This window comes from Lampris incognitus, chromosome 7, assembly GCF_029633865.1.
Source record: "Lampris incognitus isolate fLamInc1 chromosome 7, fLamInc1.hap2, whole genome shotgun sequence".
Taxonomy (NCBI): Eukaryota; Metazoa; Chordata; class Actinopteri; order Lampriformes; family Lampridae; genus Lampris; species Lampris incognitus.
Window position 1 is genome coordinate 60,619,226 of NC_079217.1, and position 24,943 is coordinate 60,644,168.

Below are 24,943 nucleotides of genomic sequence, written 5' to 3' on the forward strand. Positions count from 1 at the left end.
CTATGCACATCATTTTCTTCATAAATTTTATAATTCTCTTATTCTCTCTCAATGTTGTATTGTGTAAATTGTGTAAACACAACATCCATTGCACGTTGTCTGTCTTGGGAGAGAGATCCCTCCTCTGTTGCTCTCCCTGAGGTTTCTTCCTATTTTTTTCTCCATGTTAAAGGTTTTTTTTTTAGGGAGTTGTTCCTTATCCGATGCGATGGTCCAAGGACAGGATGTTGTGTTGCTGTAAAGCCCCTTGAGGCAAATTTGTAATCTGTGATATTGGGCTATACAAATAAAATTGACTTGGCTTGACTCTTGATTGCTTCCACTTGAGTCATCGGGAAGTCATGTAGCAGGAATGGCCATTGCATTCTGGGTATGATGCCATGCTGAAAGCACGACACCTTGAACCTTCCAAGCAGGCGGTTGTTGTCAGTTACACTGAGCCAGATGTTTAGTTGAGTCATGGTGTCTTTGAGATTGCCACTGACCTTCAGGGTGCGGTCATAATTCTTTCCCAGGCATGGAAAGAAATTGAAATCTCAGCCCCTTGGATATTGAAGGTGCTTTTTGTCAGCTTTCCTTTCAGGATACTTAGGCTCCTAGATTTTCTTGGGTTGAATTGCGTCCATGACCATGTAGCCATCTTCTCCAGCAAGTTCAGGATCCATCGTGTTCCGTGGATCGAAGGAGTCAACAATGTTTAATAATAATAAGTGTTTGTTATTTGAAGATTATTATTATTATTTTATCCCCCCCTCCCTTTGCTCCCCAATTTTACTTTGGCCAACTATCCCACTCTTCCGACCCATCCCGGTCGCTGCTCCACCCCCTCTGCTGATCCGGGGAGGGCTGCAGACTACCACATGCCTCCTCCCATACATGTGGAGTCACCAGCCGCTTCTTTTCACCTGAAAGTGAGGAGTTTCACCAGGGGGACGTAGCGGATCACACTATTCCCCCCCAGCTCCCCCTCCCCGCCGAACAGGCGCCTCGAATCGCCAGAGGAGGCGCTAGTGCAGCAATCAGGACACATACCCACATCCGGCTTCCCACCCGCAGACACGGCCAATTATGTCTGTAGGGACACCTGACCTACCCGGAGGTAACATGGGGATTCGAACCGCCGATCCCCTTGTTGGTAGGAAATGGAATAGACCGCCACACCACCCGGATGCCCCTTGAAGATTTTTAATAAAGAATTAAAAAAATAAATAACGGGCACATGGAAGAGGAAGTCTTAATACGTAACGGAAGTGAACAGCCAGCAGCTAAACCGTTGGCCCTGAAATATTGCATAACAGAATATGTTTCACGTTTTCAGAACATATTCAGGAGATCAAAACACTTTAATTCTGCTTTGCCAGAGTTGTTCTCCTTAGACTTTCGTCATGTGCACAGTTCACGTTCCTTGTTGGAACATTCAGTTTTCCTTGCTTTGGAAGAAAAACATTTGTAACGCCTGTCTGTATGGGTGTGCTTGAGGGGAAGGTCCATTTATTGAGATTCTGAGGCGTGCAACCTGGTGTTTTCCGTTCAGCCTGTTTCTTAGGTCAGTTCTGACCTGAAATAGAAACAAACTTGTATAACCATTTTTAACACGACAATTTTGAAAGAGCACAAGAGAAAACGTACAGAAAATGTACACATTGTGCTCTCTTGCATGGGTGAAAGTCACTTAAAAGTGTCAGTCAAGGGCGTCTGGGTAGCGTAGCGGTCTATTCCATTCCCTACCAACACAGAGATCGCTGGATCGAATCCCCGTGTTACCTCCGGCTTGGTCGGGCCTTTCTACAGTCACAACTGGGCGTGTCTGTGGGTGGGAAGCCGGATGTGGGTATGTGTTGTGGTCGCTGAACTAGCGCCTCCTCTGGTCGGTCGGGGCGCCTGTCCCCCTGGTGAAACTCCTCACTGTCAGGTGAAAAGAAGTGGCTGGTGACTCCACGTGTATCAGAGGAGACATGTGGTGGTCTGCAGCCCTCCTCGGATCGGCAGAGGGGGTGGAGCAGCGACCGGGACAGCTCGGAAGAGTAGGGTAATTGGCCAAATACAAGTGGGGAGAAAGGGGGGGGGTCAGTCAACCTGGTTATGTTAGTCCAACTTTCCATGCTGTCACATACAAACGTGTTGGTAGTTGTACGCTGCTGTTAACCGAGTGTTCAGTTTGGTGTTGAGGAGTACATTACAAGCTAGCTAGTCCAGCTACCCTTGTAGGTTACATTAAAATGAGATGTGCAACATTAACATGAACACTTTAAATTAGACAAAGCATTATTTTTTTAGGCATCCAATACACAAACTGATAATTAATAATTAATTATCGATAATTAATTATCGAGTTCAGAAAAAAGATAACTTCAAAAAAACTTGACACTGCCAGTGTCCTCTTGAAATTGACGGACCAAACGAATTGTTCTGTCACGCACGCCTGACATGGGCCTTGTCTTGAGGAGGGAGGGGGTGGGGGGGGGTGTGAGAGGGGCCGAAGGTCTGCTGGTCTGTGTACATTATGAAATGACAATTGCGCGTCTTGAGGAATTTGGATTTTATCCACCTGGGTGGGCTGCCCACATAAGAGACTGTGTATGGGAATTGCTGCAAGTTTTCAAGTTGTGACATTGACCTTTGAGCTCTCTATCAGGGCAGAGAGAAGGTTCGTTGCTTCTGCGATTCACGTTTGTAATTGCAATCCACCTTAGAATTCCATCCATCCACCCATCAATTATCTGAACTGCTTATCCTGCTCTCAGGGTTGCGGGGATGCTGGAGCCTATTCCAGCAGTCATTGGGCGCCAGACGGGGAGACACCCTGGACAGGCCGCCAGACCATCACAGGACCAACACACACACACACAGACACACACATTCATACCTAGGGACGATTTAGCACCCAGTTCACCTGACCTACATGTCTTTGGACTGCTGGAGGACATCGGAGCCCCCGGAGGAAACTCACGCAGACCTTCTTGCTGTGAGGCGACCGCACTAGCCACTGCGCCACCGTGCCGCCACCTTAGAATTCCCTACCATTAAGATGTCCACTTTGCCTACGCAAATCAAGCGTTTGCAGTCAATAAAGGCCTGATTTACATACATTACTCACCGGATGCATTCCTGCTCCTCTTTATTTTGCTGCAGAAGACTGATCATGCTGTCGAATTAACTTTTTCCAATATGCATAAGCAAAAGCATTCTCCTGACTATGCTGACATGCTCTGTAGTTCCGACTTGAACGGCACAGCTTTGTAATTATGACTTAATAAGTTGAATTTAGGTGCTTTCCAATGACCATGTAAAGGCGATACAAGTTAAAAACAGCCATGCTTTTTATTCAACCCTGTTACAAAGTAAAGAAAAGAAACCCAGAAACATTGTCTAAAATATATTATGTTTTTATTTTCACAATTTCTTCCAACCAAAAGAAGGCAAAGGTCCACCATAGGTGGGTGGCTTGTTGCTATGCAACCAAGTAATGATGCTACATGCTAAGCAATGAAGTGGAAACAAATTTTTGCCAGCACATAAATGAGCTTCGCCACAAACACTTGTAATTCAACACTTTGTAGCTGTGCAAATAGCAACATTCATTAAACAAGTAGCATAAATTCGCTGCTAGCTGGGTCTCTGTTTTTTAGATATAGTTTAATTTTTACTGGTATATGTTAATCTGAACACTGTTGTTTATGCAGGAGAAGAAGGTATGTGCTATAGGAGGTGCATTAGCGTTAGCCTCACTAGTGGCGTCACCCTGTGTGTCGTCTGAGTCAGACTGTCTGGATATTTTGAAACATACTTATCGCTGACACGGACGCTTAATGACAGCCATTGAAATCAGCTGTTGGAGGTGGAATAAAAACAGGTGGCGATGCGGCTCCCATGACGTCATGGTAAATAACGCTCAGCTCTCGGCCAATCAAATCACTTGATCACAAACAGCCGCAGTCTTGTATAAATTGGATGAGCGGATGAGTTTCAGTAAATGGAAGTGTTTCTGGGTCATGAAAGTTGTGACAGACAAGAAATACTGTCTTCTTCAACATGACACTTTAGATCATGTCTCCTCAGCTCTTCTCTATTACTATCTTCCTTACGTCCTCTATTTCCCCCCTCTTCTCTCTCCTTCTGCCCTCGTCCTCCTCCTCTCCTTTCTCAGGAAGAGTATGTCTACAGAGCGCCTCACCCTGGTGAAGAGGGAGATGGCAGCAGAGAGCCGCAGTCGAACCACGTCCTCCAGCAGCTCCAGCTGTGGCAAGAGGTATCGGCATCATTCACCCTCCACACATACGATCTACGTGTTATGTATACTATTGCCCCTAAACGCCTCTCGTCTCCACCTGGGACACCTGTGGCGGTCTGTCGTGCTAATATGCTAATGCTAAAAGTAAAAGCTAAAATTGCTGAAAGCTAGAAAAAAAAAGAAGCTAAAAGTAAAAGTACTAAAAGTAGAATGACTAAAAGCAGCGACCGGGATGGCTCGGAAGAGTGGGGTAATTGACCAAGTACAATTGGGGAGAAAAGGGGGGGGGAATCCCCCCCCCAAAAAAAGTAATAAAGGCTTTGAAATGAATATCACACATTAGTTTGGTACTTATAAGTCAGCAGCTCTCTCTCTCTCTCTCTCTCTCTCTCTCTCTCTCTCTCTCTCTCTCTCTCTCTCTCTCTCTCTCTCTCTCTCTCGCTCGCGCTCTCTCGTTCTCTGCCCCCCCCCTCTCTCTTCTTGCGCGCTCTCTCTCGCTAAAAGTAGAATGACTAAAAGCAGCGACCGGGATGGCTCGGAAGAGTGGGGTAATTGACCAAGTACAATTGGGGAGAAAAGGGGGGGGAAATCCCCCCCTCCCCCCCCAAAAAAGTAATAAAGGCTTTGAAATGAATATCACACATTAGTTTGGTACTTATAAGTCAGCAGCTCTCTCTCTCTCTCTCGCTCTCGCTCTCGCTCTCGCTCGCGCTCTCTCGTTCTCTGCCCCCCCCCTCTCTCTCCTTGCGCGTTCTCTCTCGCTCACTCTCTCTCGTTCTCTGTCTCTCCCTCTCTCTCTCTCTGTCTCAATCTCTCTGTCTCTCTCTCGGTCTCTCTCTCTCTTGCTCAATCTCTCTGTCTCTCTCTCGCTCTCTCTCTCTCTCTCGCTCGTGCTCTCTTGTTCTCTGTCTCTCCCTCCCTCTCTCTCTCTCTCTCTCTCTCTCTCTCTCTCTCTCTCTCTCTCTCTCTCTCTCTCTCTCTCTCTCTCTCTCTCTCTCTCTCTCTCTCTTTCTCTGTGTGTGTGTGAGAAAAGAGTGTCTGGGCCAGTTTTCAGGGAGGTGTGGTACTGGGATAGATTACATTTAAACGGAGGTGGTTGTGTTACTTGGCATCACAGACAATTGTTGTTATGTGACTTTGAGTTTCCAAGGGAGTAGGACCATACACATGACTCCCATTAATGATTTACAACCTGTGCACCTGGGTGTGTGTGTGTGTGTGTGTGCGCATCCATGTCATGTGCTTTTTTTTAACCTCCGCCTCAGATTTGGCTATGCCAGGTTTTGCCTGTCCCCATCACTGAAGTGTCAGTGGATGGACTGTTGGACAGCGCCACAGCTCTATATAAGTCCAGCAAACAGTCCAGCTTCATTTCCAAGTCAAACTGAGACAAGACATCAGGACTGACTGATGACCGCACACACGGCAAACTGTCGACCGTCTGCAGTCTGGAAACCGAGATATGAGCCTGCCGCTGGGTTTATGGACCTGTTGTTAACACACCTCCCTCCTGTCTGTCCCTCTGTTTTCTTTCTACCGTCTCTTTCTCCCTGTTCTTTATTCTGTCCGTCATCCTTTCTCGCTGTCTCTCTACCTGTTCTTCATGCTGTCTTTTTTAATCCTGTCTCTTAGTTCTTCTTACTGTCTGTCTGTCATTCTGTCTGTCTGTCTACCTGTTCTTCATGCTGTCTTTTTTAATCCTGTCTCTTAGTTCTTCCTACTGTCTGTCTGTCATTCTGTCTGTCTGTCTACCTGTTCTTCATACTGTATTTTTTAATTCTGTCTCTTAGTTCTTCCTACTGTCTGTCTGTCATTCTGTCTGTCTGTCTACCTGTTCTTCATACTGTATTTTTTAATTCTGTCTCTTAGTTCTTCCTACTGTCTGTCTGTCATTCTGTCTCTCTACTTGTTCTTCATACTGTCTTTTTTAATTCTGTCTCTTTGTTCTTCCTACTGTCTGTCTGTCATTCTGTCTGTCTGTCTACCTGTTCTTCATGCTGTCTTTTTTAATTCTGTCTTTTTGTTCTTCCTACTGTCTGTCTGTCATTCTGTCTGTCTGTCTACCTGTTCTTCATGCTGTCTTTTTTAATTATTTCGCTTTGTTCTTCCTACTTTCTGTCTGTCTGTCTGTCTGCCTGTCTACCTGTTCTTCATGCTGTCTTTTTTAATTCTGTCTCTTTGTTCTTCCTACTGTCTGTCTGTCATTCTGTCTGTCTGTCTACCTGTTCTTTGTTTTGTCATTCTTTGTCTCTTTCTACTTTTTCTGTCTTTGTTTCTCTTTCTATCAGTCCTTTACACCGTTTTCTTTCTTTCTTTCTTTCTTTCTTTCTTTCTTTCTTTCTTTCTTTCTTTCTTTCTTTCTTTCTTTCTTTCTTTCTTTCTTTCTCCCTGTTCTTCATACCATCTTTCTTTTCATCTCTCCTGTCCTTCCTATTTCTTTTTCTTTCTCTCTTTCTTTTTCTTTCTACACCTGTTCTTCATACTCTTTTCCTTGTATAACTTCCTGCTACTCAATTTTTCCTTTTCTCATCCCTCAATCTTCTGCCGTCCTCTGTAATAATTTCTCTGTCTCCTCCTTCTACCTCTCCTCTGCTCTCTCTCTCTCTTTACTCCTCTCTCCTTGAGCGCCCTCTCCTCCCCGTCTTCAATCCATCTTCATCTCATTATAAGCACCCCTCCCCCATCTCTCTCCCTCCCTCTCCCTGCTCTCTCTCGCTCCTCCCTCCCTCTCTGCTCTTTCTGCAGAGAGCATCAAATTTCACTGTGTGAAAGGGGGTGTGGTCACAGAGAGGGTGGGCGGGACCAGTGGCACAAGCAAGGACATTTTGATTGGCTGAGTAAACTTGACAGGCAGAGCTAAAAGTTAAACTCGGTGTATAAGGAAGTCAGTCTGTCAAGTTTGTGTTCAGACGCACACAGAGAAACAAACCGCTTCAACCGTTAACCTGACAGAGACCCGGAGCCATGAGCAGATCTCCCAGGTAACCAGACGCTTCCCATTTGTAGACCTTTTTTTTTTTTTTTAAACAAATTCATGATGCAAACCCATCTGTACATAATAATGTGTTTTGTATCACAAATGTGTTGCTAAAACAGAGGATCCACCATTTTAGGAAGATTCAAAGTTTTAAAAATGACGAACTACAGCCAGTCGTGTTTAGTGACAAATAGTGTTTCAGCTCACCAAACGAGAATGCTTTGAGTAACGGAGCTGAGGTAATCATTTCATTTGTTTGACCAAATATGTGCCGTGAATTATGGGTCAGAACTCAAACCTGTAAATAGAGGAATAAAACACTCTTTTCTTCAGTTTGTGTGAAACGGTGATGTATCTCTCACACAGTCGTGTCTGTTCCTGCCTTCTCTCTGACTAACGTTTGAATGTATTTTGCAGATAAATGTTGAAGATAAGTTCATGCGGACCAGACTTTGGTCGTGGTTTGTGTGTCTGTAAGGCGCGCTTAGGATCTAGAGTTAACGTTTGGGTGAAGGGAAGTGGTTATTTTCAGTAAACAGCGGTCCGGGTTTAGATTCATCCCAGCTGGAGTAAGTTGTGGTCTTTTGTGTTGTCACGCATTATGTTGCTTAGCGGCAACTTAACAACAGCCCTCCTGGCCAGTCTCCCACCTGGGACTCGAACAGGGAGGGGCTGTTGTTCACTTAACTTGCTTCAATAATTCAGAGACCAGAACTAATTGCTGGCAACGGACCGGGCCCCTGTTAGAGAGGCGATGGCATGCTCCAGTTATCTCTTCGTTGCAGAACTGGACTTCTGCAGAACCGGACTGAGACTGACGGGATCAGATGCAGTGACAGATTCGGGCCAAGTTGGGGCCCCATTTTCTTGTCTGTAGGCTGGGCCCCAGATGGGCTCAGGCCCCTAAATTAGACCGTCATTAGAGGTTCAAGATCCCACAGAGAAATATCAAATCCATCCATTTTAAGAAGCAAGGCCCCTTAAACTTGGCTCTTGGATTTTTTTTCTGCATAGGCTTTTGATGTGTCTTTTTTGGTCTGCATTATTTATCAGAGCTCTTTTCAGAAAGGGACACGGTGTTGTTCCAGAGTTCAGGTCTGTTGGCGTGGATGGCGCTGCTGCATAATGCATGTATTGAGAGAGTCTCTTTTTAAAGTACCGTCATGTGTTGGTCCACTTCTTTGACCGCGAGGCCTCCGATTATGACGGAAACAAAATAATGCGTCACATCAGATCCATATCTCTGTCTGTCCCTCTGTCTGTCCGTCGGTGTTGTTGGTGGGGTTTGGAAGCTGTAATGGCGACTGAGCGGGGAACCATTCGCACAGCACTCAGCAGCTCTTGTCATGTAGTCGATGGGACTGTTAACACTGACCGACTCTGACAGGAGAGGACAGCTCAGCACTTTTCAGTGCAAGCATTCAACCCTCGCTCCCATCCAGGGCTGAGTTGCAGAAAAGCAAAATGGTAAATGGACTGCATTTATGTAGCGCTTTTCTAGTCTAGCGACCACTCAAAGTGCTCCACAGTTGGTATGCCTCACATTCACCCATGCATTCATACACTGATGGCGGAGGCTGCCATGCACGGCACCAACCTGCTCAACAGGAGCAGTCAAGGGTTCAGTGTCTTGCTCAAGGACGCTTTTCCAAGCTCTCCGCAGGAGCCGGGGATCGAACCAGCGACCTTCCGATTACTAGACGACCCACTCTACCTCCCGAGGCATGCCGCCCCCATAAAGTTAACTTCCTACTTCATCAGAATTGTACCTAACTATCGGAAAAAGAGGCTAGAGACTTAGCAGCCTCAACACAGACCAGCGTTAATCATACTTACCAGTCTTGCTGTATTTTTCAACAGGCGTAGTCCAAAATGTCACAACTACTGTTGTGAAAATGTCGCTAAAGCCCCTTGAGAAACTCTCCCCCTGGTAGTCAACATAATGAAACCGTTTCAGAAAACCAATCAGCTGCTGGTAAGAAATGACATCATCTAACACTCTTATACGATTGGGTAGTCAATGAATTGTCGTCATCAGTCTCTCAGTTGTCTCTTTTGAGTAGTTGCCTAGCAACATCATGCTAGTAGCTGAGTTTTGTAAACTCAACCTCCCGAGATTGCCTGTGTGCAGACAGGGGGCGCTAAAACGGGTATATCAAATCAAATGATGCTTCTGGCACTCCTAACATTAATATTACGCAATAAAACTTTTCTGACTGAATTAAAATCACTGGACTGGGTCTTGAAGGAGTAAAGAGGATTAAATTTTAACAGGTTATGGTTTAATATTCAGAGGGTGATATGAACCACTTCTTAAAAAGATGAGATTGCTGCGTAACATTGTTCTACACTTTTCCTATTCGGTCGACTCAGATTGGGCAGGGACAAGGACTATGCAAAACTTCCTGTTTTGACTGCAATCTGCAGGATATTTTTTCCCTTTGTAACTTTCCCATTTTTTTTTATTTTAAAAATTATTTTCATACATTTCGATCATGCCGCTGCCCGATACAAGTCAACCGTAGATGTGAGTCGCGCATGTGCAGGGTTGACTCAGATCGGGCAGCGACAATTGAGCGAGCTAAGACGGTGAATGAAGAGAGGGAGCGGCGATAGCGAGCAAAAAAAAAAGTTTTTTGAAGGTTTTAAATCACCACAACCATGAGTGGTTCATCATCATACAGTCATAACTGTACACAAAAAAATGTTGTTTGCGAGATCAGCTGCGGACAGACACACACACCCACGCATGTGCGTGCGACCGAACGCAATGAAAACTCAGAAATATGATAAGCTTTTATGGTGGAAATGCTGAGTATATGGCCGAGTCTGTTTAATACAAGTGGGCGGTCGTCTGTTTAAACACAGAATGAGAAAAAGATGTGAATTTTATACGGTCAAATAGCTCTCTGTCTCTCTGTGGTAACCCAGCCTAATGTGTCTAATGCCCGAGGACAAGTATCGAGTGAAGCCAATTTGACATAAGCAGGGAAAACATTTCCGTATGGTCTTGTTTACGCGTGTGCGTGTGTATGTGTGTGCTTGCTTCTGTCCATCCGTTATCTGCACCACTGTAGTACTTTTACTCATAATTGACACTTTCCACCATAACCCCTCACTGTTCCCAGTTATAAAGTGCCATTCCCGCTGCAGCAGACTTCCACCCACCCACCAGCACTCAGACTGACCACCCCATCCATTTACTCCACGGCCACTTCGCTACGACGAAGAGTGAACTACTGTAAAATCCACTACTGCACTCTCTCTGTGTTAGAAGAAACACCGTCCTTAAGTCCTCCATGTTACACCGCGCTGTATTTGTTTGATTGACGGGTGAAGTGCATTGTGTGTGCTCATATACCCTGTGCACACTCTCTCTCTCTCTCTCCCTCTCTCTCTCGCTCATCCCATGCACACCATATGTAAATAATCCACTCTTTAACCCTCACTTCCAAACTCCCTTTGAATGCGAATGCATTGCAATTTCACGTAAAAATTGTACCATGTAAATAAAGTTTTATTCGTTTTTTGAACGACTGTAGGCCAACTTTGGGGTTGAATAGAATTCCAGATTAATCCCTGACTATAAGTGTGCAGACAAAAAAAAAGGCTCAGTAACAACACAAATTGGACAACACAACGTGTATTAATCTGGGTTGAAACTGAAGTATGTGGGAAAAAATACAGCCGGTACATTCCAGTGAAATTAAAAATGTATGCCCTAGGCAGACAGTAGTGGTGCAATACACACACACACACACATCTAGAACAAAGGACGGAGTATAAGAAAAAGTGCTGGGTGCCTTAACAATAGATACATCATACACATTAACAAACAGTAAAAGGTAAAGAAAATGTCACAGCCGGACTACAACACATAGCTGCTGTGTTTACGTGTCATATGTTTGTGCACATGTACATGTCCATGCATGTCTGCATGCGAAACAACCCCTTCTGAGTGTGACAGTTTCTCTGGAAAGCGTGTGACTTGGACAGGAGCTGTGTGATTTTTTTTTTTTTTTGTGTGTGTGGTTATTTTGCCCTCGATCCCTCATCCTGCTGCCAGTTACTCAGCATGCCTGACCTAACACCAATTATGTTCTGGCTCCGACTCAATCAGTCCCTCATTGGTTCGAGTCAGAGCACTCCTCCTCAGGCAAGCCACATAGACACACACTCATAAGGGCCTGCGCATGCACACGCTGTGGAAACAAACGGGTCTTTATGTGGTTTGTTTGAAGGGCCGACACCCTGCCTGGTTGTCTGTGTCCACAAAGTCTACAGCAAACAAGCTGCTTTCTGTTTGGCGAGGAGACAAGTTACTTGTCAATACAGTGAGACCAGTTCAGCTCGGCTCCCCATTTAAACAAGCCAACAGCATCGTGTCGTCCTCCACCCGTTGGTGCCTTGACCAGCTTCCACAGAGGCTCAAGATTCGGACCTAAAAATTCAGTTCTCTTGTTATTTCTAATGGGTCTGGAAAACCCGAGCTCCCACAATTAGTTTAGCAAAGCGTTATAAACCCTCTGCCCATGTAATAGGAGAAACACATTGACTGAGATGACCGACTTGTTTTGTTGCTTTTTTTGGGGGCCCCACGTAGTTCTGCAGCGTGACGAACACGCAGAGACAGATCCATTGTCTTCTGTTGGGAAAAAGTTTACTTCAGTGCACTTTCAGATATAACTCTTTTAAAGTAAAAATAAGCAAGTTTTTCTGCTTGCGAAAAGCGAATTTAAGAAATGTATACACATGTTAAATACTCTTTTGAGTACACTTTTAGCATACTGAAATCCACTCTGTCAACGGACATATTTCAGTCCCAACAGTATACAGGTATACGTTTAGATAATTTAAGTACACTTGCAAGTATACTTCTATAAACTAAAATGGGGAAATTTAGTGTAATAGTATACTTGTAAGCACAATTTTACTGTCCCAAAGTTAGCACAATTTATAGCCTTAGTTACAGACCTACTTTAGAAAATATACTAAGCTTGTGTGTGCACTTTCAAGATCTACTTGGTAAATTACCCAACACATCATCTATACAAAAAAACCATAAATTATGAACTTGATATTAAGAAAAACGATTTTTACAATGGATGAACTAGAAGTGATCACCAAGAAATTACCAAACGGAGAAGCTGCCGGCCTTGACAACATTCCACCAGAAGTATGGAAAACAGGCAATTTTAATGATATACTCCTGAGTCTCTGTAATGCAGTTTATAATCAGCAAACAATCGATCAATGGAGAGAAGGATTCTTCCTTTTCCAAAGAAAGGCGACATCGGCCTACCTACAAACTACCGCGGCATCACACTTACAGCAGTAGCAGCAAAGATATACATGCAACAAGATGCGGCTAAACAGACAAGGCTCAGCGTTTTCGGTTTTTATTTTTCAAAGCCATCCAGCATGTCGAATTCCGCCACAAGAGGACACTGTTACATAACCTCACATGAACAGGAACAACTTTTGGATCTGTGGAAACATAAAATCCGGGTGAAAATCAGTTTAAAAATGTGGGTATTTTTCAGTGAAAATCGGTAAAAACTGAAAACGCTGAGCCTTGTAAACAGTACAGCCGTCTATTAACAACATTCTTCGTAAAAATCCGAACGGATTTCGCAAGAACAGATCAACAGTTGGTCAGATACTGACAGTGAGGCGAATCATCGAGGGAGTAAAGGCAAACAATCTACCAGCTGTAATTTTGTTTGTTGAGTTTTCAAAGGCCTTTGATTCGATCGACCGTGATAGAATGGAGAAACTCATGCTAGCTTGTGGCCTTCCACAAGAAACTGTCGCAGCCATCATGATGTTTGTACAAAGACATGCACTCAAAAGTTTGCTCTCCAGATGGAGAGACAGTTTTTTGATATTGCTGCTGGTGTGTTACAAGGTGACACGCCAGCACCATTTCTTTTTATTCTGTCTCTCGATTATGTACTAAGAACCTCTATGGACACAATCAAGGAGCTTGGCCTTACGCTGAAGCCCAGGAGAAGCAGTCGACATCCTGCTCAAACCTTAACTGATGTCGACTACGCAGATGATCTTGCCCTTCTCGCTGACAACATTGAGCACACTACCACACTGTTGCACAGTCTTGAAAATGCAGCAAAACAAGTAGGCCTCCACATCAACTCCAGGAAAACTGAATTCATCAGCTACAACCAAGAAGGAATCATCTCCTCATCAGGTAGTCATAACATCAGATCTGTCTCGGAATTCATTTACTTGGGAAGCAACATCGATTCCACCGAAAGAGATGTGCAGCTTCGAATAGGAAAGGCTTGGGGTGCCATTGAGGGACTTAACGTCATCTGGAAGTCCACGTTACCAGACAAACTGAAGTGGGAATTGTTTTGAGCAACAGTTGAGCTCATTCTCACTTATGGATCATCTTCTTGGACCCTCAATAGTTGGCTTGAATCCAGCCTTGATGGGGCTTTCACCAGAATGCTGCGTGCTGCACTAAATGTGACCTGGAAGAAGGACCCTACAAAGAAGTGTCTCTATGGCAATATACCCGCCATCTCAAACACTATCTGAGAACGAAGGGTTCAATTTGCTGGTCATTGCTGGAGGAGCAAGGAAGAGCTTGCAAGCGACACTGTTTTGGTCACCCAAACATGGAAAGACACGTGTGGGAAGGCCTGCAAGAAATTACATTAGTCAACTTGTCGACGTCCATCTGAGGATCTTCCAGCTGTTATGCAGAATAGAGACGGGTGGCGTGAGAGGGTCAGATCCAGCCGAGGACACTGGACCTGATGATGATGTGTCTCAAACCATTCCCAGTTCAGTAAATCACCATACAGTGAATTGGATCAGGTTGCTGATTCGATGAACATCGAGACATCCTGATGATTCATTGATGTACGACACAACTCCAAAGCAGCACAGTGAAATGACCAAACATCAATTATAAAAATATTATGTGAGACGAGCATAACGTTAGGTCAGTTTTCAACCCATTAGCCAAAGTTTGGTAACGTTAGCTATAGCTAGCTACATTCTGCAAATGTTATTCTAAAAAAAGCCTGGAGTTAGCAATGTATGGAAAACGTATTGGAAAAATAAAGAATGAACCGTATAAACTGTTAAACATAGTATGTAGCTGTAGCAATACTGTCACTTGTAAATATGGTCTCTCATTTTAAATCTCAGCCCAGAAAGAGTAGCTGTAGCTAAAGAGGAGCTGCAACACTTCCGATAAGTGAGGATGCTTAGCGAAGATGCTCGCTATTTTCTATGGTCCATCCTGAGAATTTTCCAGGGAGCTGAAATTCCAGTGAACTGGAACAATTTGACATTGAGACGCCCAAGAAAATGTCTGAGTCCCTTGGCAGTTCACTACCTACTGAACTAGGGAGCGGTTTGAGACGCAACCTTAAACTTCACCATTGTTTTGTTAAGGCTTAGCTTGCTTTATTTTTTGCTGCTGTTCCTATGGAGACAGTCACTGGTCTGTTTCAGCAGAGTGTCAGCATCTTCACATTCTGATTGGTTGACAGTATGCTGACAAGTTAGGCTGAGCTTTCAACGGGCGCTTGTGATTGGTCGACAGACAGCTGATTCAGGAAGTGCTGTCTTTTGGATGATGCAACCTGACGAGGAAGTCTGCTGTGGTTTGAGTTTTGAGCAACTCGTCTAATTCTGGATTCTGCAGAGCTGTTTACTCACCACAGTTCAAGATGGCTGGATGACATGTTTAATTTAAATTAACTGTGTTCTTCAGTGCTGGGATATGCACTGTGGAAAATATGATTATTATCACAATAACCATTGTGAGTTTTACATGATATCGATATCACCATGTCTGCATACATATGCAAAAATACCATGTTTAAGAATTAAACTGAGGTTCATCATATTGAAAAGTCTGGTAATGTCAAGTATAATATTAATCCAAAACTGGTTTTCAGGTTATACTCTCTCAAACATTTCAGACCTCTTTCTGTGAAATATTTTAGGTCACAGATTCTCGGTGTCATTAATTTAGACAACCCTCCAAAATTGTGTGTCACGATAGGAAAATATCCCAGTTTCATCCCAGTACAATACTTCTGAAAGAAAATAAGCACTAATGTGGAATTACTGTTGAAGTCGACATTAGAAACTTGATCCGGCACCGCACGTAAACAAACACCACATGATCTTCACTCCACAATGGCAGAGCTGCTGTTTGAGAAGATGGATCCGCACTATTTAAGATGGATGACTGCTGATTTGAGACAGTGGTGTGTGATGTCACAACAGAGAATGGACACCGTACTTGTCAATAATATATAGACTTATAGATTAATGTCTCTGTTCCTTGAGTGATTGTTTGGGTTGGGGAACAATGGCACCGCTGTGGTCACTCTCTGTAAACCAAGTTATCATCAGTGAAGAACGGCACAGGAAGTCCACGCTCCCTGTCCGCTCAGCTCCTCCCAGTTACGAGATGTTTCTGCATTTTCTCAACATAAATAACAATCTAGGACCAGGTTAAGGATGGATGGAAGTGTAAAGACGGATGTGTTTCGAAATGCGTATCGGTGCAAGGGGGTCCTGGTTGGAGTCGAACCCCAAACTCACAATGCAGTGTTTTACACAGGGAGCTGTGCAAGTACATCAGCTGATGTAAACCTGTTTTTTTCTTCTTCCAGCAAATCCAAAGAATGCACCCTCAATGCAGGTAGGTTGTATTTTTACAGATGTATGTTTGTCTGTCTGTTTGTGCGTATGTGTGTGAGTGTGTGTGTCTGGGGGAAAGCTCTGATATCTGACAACCCTCTATTAATTCAGGCCTGTAATTTTCTGTGGAGGGTTTGAGCACTGGGCTGTGTTCCCTTACGGTCTTTATCCCTCTGTTTTAAATGTCCGTCCCTCCGTCTCTCCGTCTTCCTCCACCTCTCTCCAGAGGACGGCTACGTGCGGATGTTCCTGCGGGGTCGGCCGGTCACCATGCACCTCCCTGATGAGCAGAGAGAGACTTACAGCTTGGAGCACAAGGTGACCCTGCCTGACCGCAAGCTCAAACTGCAGTGGGTGTATCCTTTTAAGAAGGGGGGGGCAGATAGGGGGGGGCAGAGAGGGAGAGGGGGGGTTGATAGGGTTTTTTTTTCAAAGGGGAAAATATAATGCGGGTTTCAGCATGTGATCCGTCGCCTATCTCGCGGCTAATTTCGTGCAGCAAAATGTCTAGCGTGGCAGGGTGGGATTCGAACCGTGAACCGCAGGGCTGTGACGCTGCTTGGAAGTCGAAGCACAACCCGCAGTGCTGTTCCGCTGTTATTAAACGGGCTTGGGGGTCGGGAGCGGTTTTCTATATCCACTCCTGAAAGCAGGACCCGTTTGGCCGCCCACGTTCCCTAACCCGTCGCTGACCAGGTATGGCTACCGCGGCCGGGACTGCCGCTGCAACTTGTACCTGCTGCCCACCGGGGAGATCGTCTACTTCAACGCCTCGGTGGTGGTGCTGTACAACACCGAGGAGCAGCAGCAGAGACACTACCTCGGCCACAACGACGACGTCAAATGGTGAGACGCGAAGCGCTAACGGCCTCCTTACTGATTTCCGCAACAGACAAGCTATTGAGTCCTCAAGTGATAGGTCAGCATCGATGGGGTCAGTACTGGCTGTGCAGCATGCGGTAGCGTAACCAGTGGCGCCTTAAGTGGGTATACATTTTATGAAGATTCTAAGGGTGCCAGACTAGAGGGGGCGCCACAACGGTGCTCAAAATGTTTTTTTTATAAATGTATTTCTAGTTTTTCCCCTTATCCCACCCGATTACCTAATTGCGTGTGGCCAGCTCTTGTCGAAGACCGCTCTGATTCGCGATCCACAGGAAAGAGCCCACAGGTTCAGTCTGGGCTATGGTGGTATCACGTTCCTTTTTGTTAAGAGCATTTTATATGTAAACTTGTCAAACTAAGAAGATGGGTCCCTTATTGGGGAAGCTGTTGATGAGGGGATTGTTGGGCAAGCTGGTAGCATGGGATGAAGGTAGAGGAAGGGGTTTAATGCTTAGAGAAGTCAGGGAAATAATACAATGATTATTTGATCAAGTAAATAAATAAGGGGTGCCCAGTCATATTCTTTATAGGGGCGCAAAATCCCTGTCAACACCGGGTCCCGGTGCAAAGCGGCCCCGGCCCGCACGCCACAGTCAGACATAACGTGACCTCATGTCGGTAGCAAATGAAAGACTTGAAAGCATGCGCCTTTAAAACGACCAGCAAGGGGCGTCAGGGTGGCCCAGTGGTTAGTGCTGTCGTCTCACAAGCAAGAAGGTCCTGGGTTCAAACCCCGGGGTTGTCCAACCTTGGGGGTCATCCCAGGTCGTCCTCTGTGTGGAGTTTGCATGTTCTCCCCCGTGTCTGCGGTGGGATTTCTCCGGTTTCCCCCACCATCAAAAAGACATGCATGTTAGGGTTAAGTACTCCTGTCTGTGCCCCTGAGCAAGGCATGGCTAGACGGACTGGAGTTGGTCCCCGGGTGCTGCGCGGCGGCTGCCCACTGCTCCTAGCTACACAGCTAGGATGGGTTAAATGCAGAGAGGAATATCCCTACGGGGATCAGTAAAGTAGCTAAAAAAAGATTACCGGGAGACACCCCCCCCCCCCCCCCCGTAGAAGAGGAGTCATAATAGCAACGCCAAGACGGTAATAGACTGGCCTACTTATAAAAAGTCTGATGGTGCAGCAGCTCCTTGACAACATTCATGTCTGCACATAGACCTCATAAACACAGAACACACGTGTAGGTTGATTATTCGTCAAATGAATAATAAGCTCGACTAACGTGATGGGCGCCACCTCCTGGCTTTTCGCTGGTCGCTGGGATGTTGATACCAGGTCTGACCCGAATCCATCTCAAGACACGACCTGGATCTGTCTGGATACCAGGAACCAGGTCTAGACCGGGACAAGCTGTGGAGGCCTACCGCCACACAGACGTGGTGACGTCATTATCGAAGCGCGAGCTGAAGGTTCGGTCATGAGGCTTTTCAAGCACCGCCAGCGCTTCACACACGGACTCACGCTAAACACAAGCGGATGAAAGGTTACCAAAGTAGGATGTGGACACAGGAACAACTTCCCTCAGTTCAGATCCTGTTTCAGAGTCGGGGCGGCCTCGTGTTTAAACCGCTTTGGCTCCTCGCCGTCGTTCCACGTCTTGAGAATGATGGTGTTCAAATGATGGGTAGGCCAACCCACCCATCCATGATCCAAACCGCTAATTAGGGTCGCCCGGGTAGGTCCATCCATCTTGTTAGTGAATTTGACAGTGAAGATGTCGACATGAACACAGGCTGAACGTTGTGTTTGTGAGCCATCGAAAACAGAAACGCTACGTCTGTCAGACTTGTTGAGGACGTAGGTTGTTTTGGTTTTTTCCAGTGGGTTTTGTGCTGCCATGAAAAAAAAACAAAAACACTGATCAGCCTAAACATTAAAACCGCCTGCTTAGGGCATCCGGGTAGCGTAGGGATCTTTTCAGTTTCCTACCAACATGGGGCTCGTCGGTTCGAGATCCTTTAAGTGCTGTAAGTTGGGAGGTGGGGCCTCCATGGATCGGACTTGTTTTTACATCACATCCCTGACCGGATTGAGATCTGGGAAATGTGGGGGGGCCAAAGCAACATCTCCAACTCTCTGTCATGTTCCTCAAACCATTCCTGAACAACGTGTGCAGTGTGGCAGGACACATGATCCTGCTGAAAGAGACCACTGCCATCAGGGAACACCACTACCATGAAGGGCTGGACCTGGTCTCAAAGAGACCACTGCCATCAGAGAACACCACTACCAGGAAGGGCTGGACCTGGTCTCAAAGAGACCACTGCCATCAGGGAACACCACTACCATGAAGGGCTGGACCTGGTCTCAAAGAGACCACTGCCATCAGGGAACACCACTACCATGAAGGGCTGGACCTGGTCTCAAAGAGACCACTGCCATCAGAGAACACCACTACCATGAAGGGCTGGACCTGGTCTCAAAGAGACCACTGCCAGCAGGGAACACCACTACCATGAAGGGCTGGACCTGGTCTGAAAGAGACCACTGCCATCAGGGAACACCACTACCATGAAGGGCTGGACCTGGTCTCAAAGAGACCACTGCCATCAGAGAACACCACTACCATGAAGGGCTGGACCTGGTCTCAAAGAGACCACTGCCATCAGAGAACACCACTACCATGAAGGGCTGGACCTGGTCTCAAAGAGACCACTGCCATCAGGGAACACCACTACCATGAAGGGCTGGACCTGGTCTGAAAGAGACCACTGCCATCAGGGAACACCACTACCATGAAGGGCTGGACCTGGTCTGAAAGAGACCACTGCCATCAGGGAACACCACTACCATGAAGGGCTGGACCTGGTCTGAAAGAGACCACTGCCATCAGGGAACACCACTACCATGAAGGGCTGGACCTGGTCTGCAACAGTGTTTAGGTAGGTGGTGCGTGTCAAAGTAACATCCACATGAATGCCAGGACCCGAGGTTTCCCAGCAGAACATTGACCAGAGCATCACACTGCCTCCACCAGCTTGTCTTCTTCCCATAATGCATCCTGGTGCCACCTCTTCCCAGGTAAACGACACACACGCATCCGGCTGTCCACATGATGTAGAAGAAAACGTGATTCATCAGACCAGGCCACCTTCTTCCACTGCTCCATGGTCCAGTTCTGACGCTCGCGTGTCCATTGTAGGGACTTTCGGTGGTGGACAGGGGTCTTCATGGTCTCTCTGACCGATTGGCGGCTACTCAGCCCCATACACAGCAAGCTGTGATGCCCTGTGTGTTCTGACACCTGTCTGTCATAGCCAGCATCAACTCTTTCAGCAATCTGAGGGGCAGTGGCTCTTCTGTGGGGTCGGACCAGACGGGCTAGCCTTCGCTCCCCACACACATCAATGATCCTTGGGTGCCCATGACCCTGCCCCCAGTTCACTGGTTGTCCTTCCTTGGACCACTTTTGCTAGGTACTGACCACTGCTTACCAGGAACACCCCACAAGACCTGTTGTTTTGGAGATGCGCTGACCGAGTCGTCTAGCCATCGTAACGAGATAATCAGTATTGTTCTCGTACCGTCAGTGGTTTTAATGTTTTGGCTGGTCGGTGTGTACTGCTTCCCATCAAACTGCTTAAACTCCATCTTCGTGATAAAGGAGGTGAAAAATGTTTTGTTGCCGTGAAAGACAAAAATTCTATTTTATTAAAAAAATGTCCAATGAATTAATGAAAAAATGTTTCAGGTAATCCAAGTGGGATTTTTCCTTTTTTGAAGAGGAAACTGGTAAATTCATAAAGATGCGTACATCAAAACTGTTCTGTGAGCACCTCAAGAACATAACTGTCATTTGCATAATCGCCTTTCCTACTCTGTCGGCAAAGGTGAGAAGTGATGTTGTATTCCCTCCTTACAGCCTCAGCGTGCATCCTGACATGGTTACCATAGCAACAGGACAAGTGGCCGGAAACTCCAAAGATGGCAAGGTACCTGAAGCCTCATAAAATCACATAAATTACATCTAAAATTACTTCATTTATCAGACGATTTTATCCAAAGCTACTTCCACGAGTCAGTAATTAGCAGATAAATCTGAGTGTTACCATAGTAACCATATCATAGCAGTACTATATGAGGTAATAGTAATAATATATCTGCTACATGCAGTAGTGTTAATATCATGGTAGTACTATATAGAGTAGTTGTTGTGCATTTGCTATTGGCTGTAGTAATGATATCGTAGTAGTAGTATATTTGCTGTATAGTAATTAAATCATAGTAGTACTATATATTTGTCGGCAGCCATACCAGCATGTACCCCGGCTCTGCCAAATGACAGTAGCTAAGCAGGTGTGGGCTTGGCTAATACTTGGATGGGAGACCTTCCCAGAAAAATCGAGTTGCTGCCGGAAGTGGTGTTGGTGGGCCAGTAGGGGGCAGTCCTCCCTCTGGTCCCAATAAAATCAACAAATATCAAATCCCAGTGCAGTGACAGGGACACTGTGCTGTAGGAGATGCCGTCCTTCGTATGAGACGTTAAACCGAGGTCCTGACTCACTGTGGACATTAAAGATCTCACGGCACTTATCGTAAAGAGTAGAGGGTGCCCCAGTGTCCTGGCAAAATTCCCAACCTGGCTTTCTCCATCTGGCCACCTAATCATCCCCCCATGTAACTGGCTCAATGATCCCTCCCTCTCCACCTCAAGCTGCTGTGTGATGAGCGTTCGCGTGCCTGTCACGTTGAGTGCATTAGTGCAAGTTGGACACAACAGTAAACACTGATAATGGCACCTAAGTAAGTAAGTAAGGGCACAATAGTAATAACCGACACTAATATTAGTACTGGATGATTCATATTAGCTGCAAAGTGCCACCGGAGACCATTTCATTGATCAAGGCAGACCCGGAAGAGGAACGTCTTTCTTTAATGAAGTAATCGAGTCAGTAGCTCCGATAGATAATGAGAGTTTGTTCGTTCCACTGTATTGTGAGAGAAAAGTCTGGACTGAATGAAATACTGGAGCGACAACAGGCCGTGATGCTGGAGCCTGTTGTGAATGTCATGGTGTACGTGCGCTGCTTGATATCATCTTACAATAGTTTATCCACACTCACTTTGACTCCTGCTTCCCCTCACCTCCTTCTCCTCCCACCAGCTGCTGGCTCCTCACGTGCGCGTGTGGGACTCGGTGAGCCTCAACACCCTCCATGTGATCGGGATGGGCGTGTTCGACCGAGCCGTCACCTGCATCACCTTCTCCAAGTCGGTGAGCCTCTCCGCTGGGGCCTGCTGGACAACCATAACACATAACATTTATGATATTCACCGCAGTTGAAAATTATCCAGATGTGAATCGCCGTAGGATTCAAAAAGGCAAACAAAAAAAATCTAATTTTCAATCATTAACACCACCTTGATTGTAATTTTGCAGCCTTACCTTTAGATTATGACACCTGATGTCAGTCGGGGCTCTTTTGCTATGGATGATTCTCTGGAATAATAAGTAAAATCTGGCATTTGAAAGCTGCTAGCAGAATACTGGTGCTGGGGTCTCATATCCTCATTAGTCCTGTCACAAACTCTCAAGGTTTCCTATCGAAAGCAGGAATTAGGTCAATTCATGGCCAATTTACTTAATTACAAATGTAAATTAAATTTCTAAATCAAATAATAAATTAATTGTGGCCCTTGGGCAGCTCGATGGCACAGTGCTGTCGCTTCACAGCAAGAAGGACCTGGGTTCGAACCCTGGGTTGTCCAACCTTGGGGGTCTTCCTCTGTGTGGAGTTTGCATGTTCTCCCCGTGTCTGTGGTGGGTTTTCACCGGGTGCTTCGGTTACCCCCCCCCCCCCCCCCCCCGTCAAAAAGAAACATGCATGTTAGGGTTTATACTGCTGTCTGTGCCCCTGAGCAAGGCAATGGGAAAAGAACTGGAGTTGGTCCCCGGGCGGAGCATGAAGGCCGCAGCCCGCTGCTCCTAGCTATACAGATCACAGCTAGGATGGATTAATTTGCAGTAAATGAATTTCCCCAAAAGGATTAATAAGGGAAACCTAATTAACTTAATTATTCTCAAGATTGAATACAAGAAGCTTTTATGGCTAAAAGATTCTAGTTTCCACACAACTGATCACATCGAAAATGAAATGACTTCAACTGTGACCTACATTTGTGTAGCCCACAAATTATTGTTAATTATTATTGTTATTAACACCAACAGCTAACAATAGCAGGAATAAAGTTAATATTCCATTTCGGGGCCCATAGAACGGCGGCGCCCACCTCTGTGCTGTGGATGACGCCAACGACCACATCCTGTCGGTCTGGAACTGGCAGAAGGAGAAACAGCTGGCTGAAGTCAAGGTATCCCAACCCTATACCTTTTGACACTCAACCCTTTACCCACATTCTCTTCTTTTGCTGTCCAATCCTGTCTTACATTGGTGGCACATATTCAGAGTAACAGCATCCCAGCTGGTATTCATTGTTACAGGTACTGATATTTGTCGGTGCTCATAGACATGTTTAGCTAGATGCTGAATGTCAAGTTCATGATGTTGCACCTCGCACCAAGTTTAATTCCTTGTAGGAGCAAGTCTACTTGGCGACGGGGGAAAACTTGACTTTTCTCATGTGGAAACACTCCTGTGGCGCCTCCTTCTCCACAGTGCTCTAACGACTCCGTGCTGGGGGCTGCTTTCCATCCCATGGATGCAAACTTGATCGTCACCTGCGGAAAGTCACACATCAACTTCTGGACCATGGAAGGGAGCACGCTCACCAAGAGACAGGGCCTGTTTGAGGTGAGGACGACCCAACACGATGGGCGAATGATAAATGTCAGACGTATGACTCTTCTCTGTGTCTCCTTTGTCAATGTCGTGTCTGTACAAAAGCATTATTGCTGCCCCCAGAAACCCATGGTATTAACTGGGTACCCGTTTCATTAGCATTTGACCCTATTTTCCGCATGACGTACTTAAATTGCCCTGATGCTGCTCGATTTTTCTGAGCTGTCTTTCACTGCAACGCCAACAGCACCGTAAGCTAGCTCACATAGGCGAGGAAAGAAACACAGAAACCAAAGAAAACTGAATCAGTTCGTCTGGACACAGTGTTTATTGACAGATAGGTTTCATCACTCATCTAATGCCCCTTTACATGGTACCGGCTCAACTTGACTCGACTCATTTTCCATTACCTCAACAGTACCCCCTCAGTCTAGCTGGTCTGCATTGATTTTGGTACCCACTCCAGTTTTTTTTGGCACCTCGACGAATGTGGTAACCAGTTACCAAAATGCCGGTACTTTCCAGTAACGGAAAACAAAAAAGTCGAGTCTAGTTGAGCCGGTACCATGTAGTGGAAAAGGGGCGTAAGTGACCTCTTCAGTCTCAATTGACTGCAGGTATCCCCTATAAACAATATAGTGGCATAATGACCGAAACCAACTGTCGGTTTCATATGCAAATTACCTTGACCATTAACTAGAGTTACAAGACCATGTGTGCTATTCACAGAGGATTGGAGAATAGTTGCAATCACATCATTGTAAGATGGCGACAGTTACGCAGGTAAAGGTCTCATCTCATCATTAGCTGCTTCTCCGGGGTCGGGTCACGGTGGCAGCAAGCTAAGTAGGGCACTCCAGACGTCCTTCTCCCCAGCAACGCCCTCCAGCTCCTCCTGGGGGGGATCCTGAGACGTTCCCAGGCCAGATTGGACATCTAGTCCCTCCAGCAAGTTCTGGGTCTACCCCGGGGTCTCCTCCCAGTTGTACGTGCCCGGTAAACCTCCAAAGGAAGGCGCCCAGGAGGCATCCTGATCAGATACCCGAACCACCTCAACTGGCTCCTTTCGATGTGAAGGAGCAGCGGCTCTACTCCGAGCTCCCTCCGGATGTCCGAGCTCCTGACCCTGTCTCTAAGGCTGAGCCCAGACACTCTGCGGAGGAAACTCATTTCAGCTGTTTGTATCCGCGATCTCACCCTTTCGGTCACTACCCAAAGCTCATGACCATAGGTGAGGGTTGGAACCAAGATCAACTGGTAAATGGAGAGCTTTGCCTTCCGGCTCAGCTCCCTCCTCACCACAACGGTCCAGTACAACGTCCCCAATACTGCTGATGCTGCACCAATCCGCCTGTCAGTCTCCCGCTCCATCCTACCCTCATTCGTGAACAATAATAATAGTAATACATTAGA

General features: G+C 46.0%; 1 protein-coding gene across 1 annotated transcript in view; it reads left to right on the plus strand.

Moving 5' to 3' along the window:
- Positions 1–7,022: 7,022 nt before the first annotated feature.
- eml2 (EMAP like 2) overlaps positions 7,023–24,943 on the plus strand; it is a 30,575-nt gene continuing 12,654 nt past the window's right edge. Inside the window, exons 1-8 of the mRNA XM_056283002.1 lie at positions 7,023–7,212; positions 15,872–15,900; positions 16,126–16,255; positions 16,596–16,745; positions 20,653–20,722; positions 21,895–22,005; positions 23,007–23,102; positions 23,408–23,542. Of these exons, the coding sequence (XP_056138977.1) occupies positions 7,196–7,212; positions 15,872–15,900; positions 16,126–16,255; positions 16,596–16,745; positions 20,653–20,722; positions 21,895–22,005; positions 23,007–23,102; positions 23,408–23,542 (738 nt within the window). The 5' untranslated portion in view covers positions 7,023–7,195. The remainder of the gene's footprint in view (positions 7,213–15,871; positions 15,901–16,125; positions 16,256–16,595; positions 16,746–20,652; positions 20,723–21,894; positions 22,006–23,006; positions 23,103–23,407; positions 23,543–24,943) is intronic.